At 42.9% G+C, this 7,645-nt stretch overlaps 1 protein-coding gene across 1 annotated transcript; it reads left to right on the forward strand.

Moving 5' to 3' along the window:
* The first annotated feature begins 769 nt into the window (after window positions 1–769).
* On the forward strand, window positions 770–7,053 carry UTP23 (UTP23 small subunit processome component). The gene is made up of 3 exons (XM_025450834.3): window positions 770–1,046; window positions 4,780–4,954; window positions 6,509–7,053. Exons 1-3 carry the CDS (start codon window positions 859–861, stop codon window positions 6,887–6,889), a joined length of 744 nt encoding a protein of 247 aa, XP_025306619.1. The 5' UTR covers window positions 770–858; the 3' UTR covers window positions 6,890–7,053.
* Window positions 7,054–7,645: the final 592 nt, after the last annotated feature.

Below are 7,645 nucleotides of genomic sequence, written 5' to 3' on the forward strand. Positions count from 1 at the left end.
ATGAGTAAATAAATTATATATATATATATATATATATATTTATGTTTTAAATAGTCTAGTCCCACCAACCAGTTGGAGACTGAGGAACTGGACCCAGCTCTTGTGAGTTGTTGCTCAAGGTGAAACAGCTTGGGTTAGTGGCAGCCATAGGACTCAAGTTGAGGGATTCTGACCCTCAGAAAAAGCAGCTCTTGAGAGTGTTTTGGGAAACACCTTGGGGAAACCATTTAGAACGGTCCTAAGGGGCGGGGGAAATGGAAAATGATGTGCTCTTCTGCCCCAACTTCGGCTCTCAGCCACAGCAGCTCCTCCGGAGGGTGGGTAGCGAGAACATTGGACTACAGGGACCCTAACCCCAGCGGTGGTTTCCAGGTTCGGCCCTAACACTGAAGACCCGCGTGCCCTTAGCAAACTGCCTTCACCTTAGGGGAAGGCCGTCGGACACACCTGCCCAGAGTCGTCCACACCTGTCCAGAGTCTGGGCCCTTTCCTTTCCCCACTTGGGAATTACACACATTGAAGGGAATGATAGATGGTAAATTACTGAGAACGATGGCGGCAGCATATCAGCGGCCCGAGAGCTCTCGCTGATTATCGTGGACCGCCAACCTTCGAGAGGCTGCCTGACGGCAGGCCCAGGGGCGCGCCAGGCGCAAGCACGGCTCCGAGGGCGCGCGCCGTAAAGCGCGGGCGCTGCGAATGAAGCGCGCGCTCGTCTGACCGTGACGTAAGCAGGGGCGGGGCAGGCCCGGCAGATGGCGTTTGCTTCCGGGGGCAAAGGCGCTTTACTTCCGGGAGGGGCGGCCGGTGCTGTAGGCGTCTCTTACCGCCGTAGGTCTCGGTCCTCGACAACCGGGCATGAAGATCACGAGGCAGAAACATGCCAAGAAGCACCTCAGCTTCTTCCGCAATAATTTCGGAGTTCGCGAGCCGTACCAGATCCTGCTGGACGGTACCTTCTGTCAGGCGGCGCTGCGCGGCCGTATCCAGCTGCGGGAGCAGCTGCCCCGCTACCTCATGGGGGAGACACAGCTGTGCACCACCAGGTGGGCCCGGCGGGTCCGGGGAGGAGGCCCGGGCGGGGGTCCTGCGGGTGTGGTGGAGGCGGAGGCACGCGGTGCTAAACGCCCCGCCCACGACGAGGCGACAGCGCAGGCCCTGGGGAGGCCCGGCGGTGTCTGCAATGTCGGTAGAAAGCGCAGCGCCACAGGTAAGAGCAGCGCCCCGCAGTGCGACCTGGCCTCGAGTCGAGGTCCCAGCCCCACCAGCGGTGTGTTTTCCGGCGAGCTCATCTCTGGGCCTTGGAGTTCTCGTCTGTGAGGAGGAGACCGTGGCTGAGGAGGCTGCTGTGAGGATCAAACCAGGTCAAGTGTGTGTAGAGCGCTTGCGGGCACCCAAACCTACCCCCGTCAGTGGTTGCTGTCGTTTGTGCACCTTTTCCTGGCGTAAATGAAACAAACTTTCAAGCCTGCTCTGTGAGGGGACGTCTTCGGTTGCTAGGCACCGAATTCCGAACTCGAGGTGAAAACCTTTGCCCGCGGTCATTTGTTTATTCAGCTGCTTAATAAGTACCAGCCGCAGGCCAGGCACTGCTCCGGTCACGGAGGATTCCTCCAACAGGACACTCACGTCCAGCCCTCAGGGCCAGCGAAGTGCCTAAGTCCGCCTCCGCGCGTGTGATTTGACCCCAACCTGTCGTGACTTCCTCAGTGTGGGGACACTTTTAAAATGGAACTTCTGGGGGATGGGAGTGAGGATGGAATCACCGAGGGTTTCGTAGAAGACATCACTTTCGAGCCCAGTCTCCTTTCGGTTCTGAGGCGAAGGACTATTTTTGTTGTTGTTGTTTTAAGATATTTATTTTATTTATCCATGAAAGACACAGAGAGAGAGAGAGAGGCAGAGACACAGGCAGAGGGAGGAGCAGGCTCCATGCAGGGAGCCTGACGCGGGACCCGATCCCAGGACTCCGAAGGCAGGCGCTAAACCGCTGAGTCACCCGGGCTTCCCCCGAAGGACTATTTGAGTGACAGAAAAGAGATGAGTGACTTGTGGAGACCTCTTGAGTAAAGAAATGGACTCCCGGATGCCTGGGTGGCGCAGCGGTTTAGCACCGCCTTCGGCCCGGGGCGTGATCGTGGAGACCCGGGATCCGGTCCCGCGTGGGGCTCCCTGCGTGGGGCCTGCTTCTCCCTATGCCTGTGTCTCGGTCTCTCTCTCTCTCTCTCTCTCTGTGTGTCTCTTATGAATAAATGAATAAATCATTTTATTTAAAAAGGAAAGAAATGGAGTCGTGAAATGCCTGGAAAAGAGGTTAGAGCACAGGATGTAATTGGAAACGAAGCTGGGAAGAAGGTAAATGGAATATACAATATGAACTGATAAGGAACTTAGGGAGTTCTTCCCCATTGGAGAGTATTTACTCAAAAAAAGTAAAAGAAAATTAAAATGCCCCCGTGAATTACTACCACTGTTAACATGCTGCAGCATCCATCCCGTTCTTTATGTATGCACATGCACACACACGGAGGAACGGACTCTTCTTGGGCATACAGTATTGGCCTGCTTTTCTTGCATAATACTGAACAGCTTTCCATATTCTAGTAGCGCCTCAGATTGGTTATAGATACCCCACAATTTTTTTATCCCCTTAGCCCTCAGGGCTGCCAGACAACTCCTTAGTTGGCCTGTGCCCTGAGTCCATCGCTTCTGGCTACACAAAACCTTTCTGTTTACTCCTGTGTGCCTAGAAATATTAATGTTTTTAATGTAGTACTATAATAAAAAAAGTTTGGGAAGTACGGCATGAAACAATATTCTATAGCATTTTTTTCCTTAAAAGATTCATTTTAACTTCAAAAATATTTTATACATACGCAAAAGTAGAGTAGTCCAATGAAATGTCTATCACCCAGCTTTTCGAATTATCCACACAGCCAATCTTGTTTCATTTATCCATCCTCCCACTTTACTAATAGTTCATTTTAAAGCATATTATTCTGTCAATTCTTGGTGTGCATTATGAAGAGATAATTGCTGTCAGACCTGATAGCTGTCTTTTAGAAAAGCTAATTGTGGTGGTGCGGCAGCTAAGTTGGAGAAGCAGAAGCATGAAGACAGGCAAACTCCTTTTATGGTTGTCCAATCAAGATACAATGGGAGCCTGGACTTTAGAGAGGAAAGGCAGGAATGTCAGAGTTCTACAAAGAGACATAAGATAGACACCAACAGCCAAAATAAGACTAACAGGTGGTGGAATAGAGGTAGGGATGAGGAAGAAAAGGTCAATTAGGATTTCTGACTTACACCCAGGGTCTGAGAAGTTAATAAACTCAAAGAGCTAGGGCAGCCTGGGTGGCTCAGCAGTTTAGCGCTGCCTGCAGCCCAGGGCGTGATCCTGGAGACCCAGGATCAAGTTCCGCGTCCGGCTCCCTGCATGGAGCCTGCTTCTCTGCCTCTCTCTCTCTATCTCTGTGTCTCTCTTGAATAAATAAGTAATTTTTTTTTAATATGAAGATTTTATCTATTACAAATAAATAAATTCAAAGAGATAGCATGTCCTGGAGAAGTTTGGAGGCAGGGAAGTACTTTAATTATAGACATGAATTTGAAGAGCTGATGTACATCCGTAGGAAACATTCAATAAATACTTGGTAGTTTGGTCCTGAAACTCCAAAAAAGGGTTCAAAACTGATGACTAGAAAGCAGTCTCTTCTTAAAACCTAAAGAGATGCTAAAGGGAGTGAGTCAACGTAGAGTCTGGCAAGAGCTGGCTAGAGAGTAAGAAATTTTTAACTAGGTAGTTCTCATAATTTTTTCTCCCTTCCTTCCACCAACTCACCCTCCCGCTTTCCTTCCTTTCTTTTCTTTCTTTCTTTGATGGAAGAAGTGCCTAGGGAGCTTATTAAAATGCTAATACTTGGCTCCATGAGAGGTGCAGATTTGGGGATGAGAAAGGAGTAGAAATTAATGCAATTATCACTTTCATTTTGATATGGTTAGTTTTTAGCTGACACTTTGAAAAACATTGGCTTATATTAATACAGAAATGCAGACTGAAAAAGCAAGTTGTGATATTAAAATGATGACTTGAAAATTTTACTTTCTGTACTGAAAACAGTTTAAAGATGTACCAGTTTGTACTTGTAGAAGCATGTAGCACTAAGGTTGGGGCAAGGCATCTGTTGTCAACTACTTGGATTCACATTTCAGCTTTACCATTTATTAGTTGTGTTTGAGCATGTTACTTGAAATCTCTCAGACTGGGATGCCTGGGTGGCCCAATGGTTGAGTGTCTATCTTTGGCTCAGGGTGTGATCCTGGGATTCTGGGGTCGAGTCAAGGCTCCTTGCATGGAGCCTGCTTCTCCCTCTGCCTATGTCTCTGCTTCTCTCTGTGTTTCTGATGAATAAATAAATGAAAACCTTAAAAAAAAAAATCTCTCGGAGTGAGGTGCTCTAAAATAAGGATAATTTTCAAGTAAAGTGGCTAACTCAGGGCTGCTTTAAGATTAAAGAGCAGTTAGCATGCAGCCTGACACATAATAAATGCTCAGTAAACTTGAACTATTATTCCTTCTACTTGATGTTTGTGTTTTCCAGGTTTTTAAAAGAGTAAAATGGCTACCATATGATTGGGGCCAACACATGACAAATTGATTGTAATGATATAGTTTTAATTTCATAAAATTGAATATTTTTTATACTTAGTTTATGTGAACAATCAATATATGACTATATATAATTGTGAGCTGCTAATAACTTTTTTTTTTTTTTCCAGATGTGTGTTAAAAGAGTTAGAAACATTGGGAAAGGACTTATATGGGGCAAAACTGATTGCACAAAAATGCCAAGTCAGAAATTGTCCCCATTTCAAGAATGCAGTGAGTGGATCAGAATGTCTGCTCTCCATGATTGAAGAGGGAAATCCTCATCATTATTTTGTGGCAACACAGGTGATCATGCTTTTGAAACCAGATTCAATTTTAATCATTTGTATTTAAATTTCATGTGGAGCTACTTATAATCAGAAAAAAATAGGTGGAAGTGCTTGGTTAAAATGTTTCAACTTTTTAAAATGAAGCCTTTTAAGTTAATTTACAGTCAATAAAAGCAGTTGTCAGTGCACCTGGGTAGCTCAGTTAGTTAAGCATCTGCTTTTGGCTCCAGTCATGATCCCAGGGTCCTGGGTTCGAGTCCCACGTTGGGCTTCCTGCTCTGCAGAGAGCCTGCTTCTCCCTCTCCCTGCCACTCCCTCTGCTTGTGTGCTCTCTCTCTGTCAAATAAATAAAATCTTAGAAAAAAAAAAAAAAGCAGTTATCATTGGAGAATTTGAGAAGAGAACCTTAAGCATAATTGATTTTTCTTCTTGATGAGGTTCTTTGTTTTTTGTTTTTTGTTTTTTTTAATACATTTATTGGGCAGCCCGGGTGGCTCAGCAGCTTAGTGCTGCCTTCAGCCCAGGGTGTGATTCTGGAGACCTGGGATCGAGTCCCACATCAGGCTCCTGCCTGGAGCCTGCTTCTCCCTCTGCCTGTGTCTCTGCCTCTCTCTCTCTCTTTCTCTCTCTCTCATTAATAAATAAATAAAATCTTTAAAAAAATAAAATAAATACAATTATTGACAAAGATATGATTGTATGTTTCAGGGTTCTTGAAGGGAAAATATGTGGAGCAAAGATTTTACATTCTGTGTTCATCAGTGTTTTTTCGTGTTCTTATAGTTCATATTTTTTCTCAGAAAGTCATGTTTCATATTACTTGAAATTGTGCTACCAATATAGAACTGTTTCTGACTTTTAAAGATTAGGAAGGGGAAAGAGAGACTCTCAGGATTGATGTTAACAAAGAAGTTCACATATATACAAATTTGTTTAAATATGCTTAGAATTATAAAATCATACAATTAGATGCAGAGCTGAATCTAGAATCTGAGTCAGCTAATTCTTTGTTGCTGTTCCTTCATCCTCTGTTAACATTCTTATCCCTTTTTGAAGTATGTCTTAGAGTAGAAACATGGGGCATTGCCTAATACATTTACCTTTGGGTTAGTTTGTAATTTGTGGTGCTACATAATGATGTCTGGTTCACATTGTTGCCTCTTAACTGTGTTCAGATTTCATGGTTGTCCTTTTTTTTTTTTTTTTTTAAATCATAAAGTATACTCCCATTAGTGAAACCGACATACTGATTTGAAAAGTAAAACTTGTGGACAGCCCTGGTGGCTTAGCAGTTTAGCACTGCCTTCAGCCTGGGGTGTGATCCTGGAGACCCAGGATCGAGTCCCACATCAGGATCCCTGCATGGAGCCTGCTTCTCCTTCTGCCTGTGTCGTCTCTGCTTCTCTCTCTCTCTGTCTCTCTCTCTCTCTCCTGAGTAAATAAATAAAATCTTAAAAAAAAAAGTAAAGTAAAACTTGTGATCTCTTTTATTTTTACTATTTAAGGCATCGTATTTAATTGGCTTGTTTAATTAATATCTGAACTAAACAATTCTTTTTCCTTTTAATAGGATCAGAATTTGTCTATGAAAGTAAAGAAAAAGCCTGGAGTTCCTCTCATGTTTATTATTCAGAACACAATAGTCTTGGACAAACCTTCTCCCAAAACAGTTGCTTTTGTTAAAGCAGTAGAGTCAGGTCAGCTTGTCTCCGTGCATGAGAAACAAAGTATCAAGCAACTCAAAGAAGAACAGGGTTTAGTGAAAAACCCTGAACAGAGAAGAAGAAAGAAACACAAGAAAATAAGTGGCCCCAATCCTCTTAGCTGTTTGAAGAAAAAGAAGAAAGCACAGGATACAAAATCATCTGCTTCTGAAAAGAAAAGAAAAAGAAAAAGAATTCGGAACAGATCTATCTCAAAAGTACTTTCTGAAAAGCAGAATGCAGAATGATAATTCTTTGAATACTTTTTAAAGACACTCATGTGAAAACCAAATTTCTTTTTAAAACTGTGGAAGTATTTACAATAAAAGACTATTATTTTTATAAATAGATATTGACCCATAAGCCTTTGAGTAAAATTATTTATATTAAAAAACACTCTTTCAGTATAAAACTGTTGTCTCTTTGTCTCACCATAGCCCTATACCCTCTAACATTATATGCAAATAGTGTTAAAAAATACAAAAGACTTGTATTTTTTACAACAAGAGGTTGTCCCCTTTCACATTCACAGAAAGTCTTCATTCAATTCACATAGTGGTTGTAAAATTTATACTTCCAAATAATAAGAATATGCTGCTACCTTTTCGTCCATCTGTTACTTGACTTTCTACTATAAAGTGGAAATTTTGCTTTTATTACTCCTCCACATTTCTAATATATTAATACTTTAGTCTTTATAAATAAAGCATTTTCATTATTATGACTATAAACTTTGCCATGCTATGATTGAATTTATTTCCTGTACTACTTTGTTATTCTGAAAGTTAATGTCCTCATTTTCTTTAAGTCTCTGACTAGGCTTTGCCTCATTTTCCAATAACTCTGTAAAGAAACTTAGGATTTTCTATATGATAATGTGAGAGAATTCCTCACTCCAGGAGATACTCCTAGAGTCCTCTGTCCTCCAATGTAGGAAGGTTTTCTGCCAGCTATGTTGCTCAGCTGTCATCCAAGCACTTCTTGCCCTTATCCAGAAACTTACT

This window comes from Canis lupus, chromosome 13 (assembly GCF_003254725.2).
Source record: "Canis lupus dingo isolate Sandy chromosome 13, ASM325472v2, whole genome shotgun sequence".
In the NCBI taxonomy this organism is placed as follows: Eukaryota; Metazoa; Chordata; class Mammalia; order Carnivora; family Canidae; genus Canis; species Canis lupus.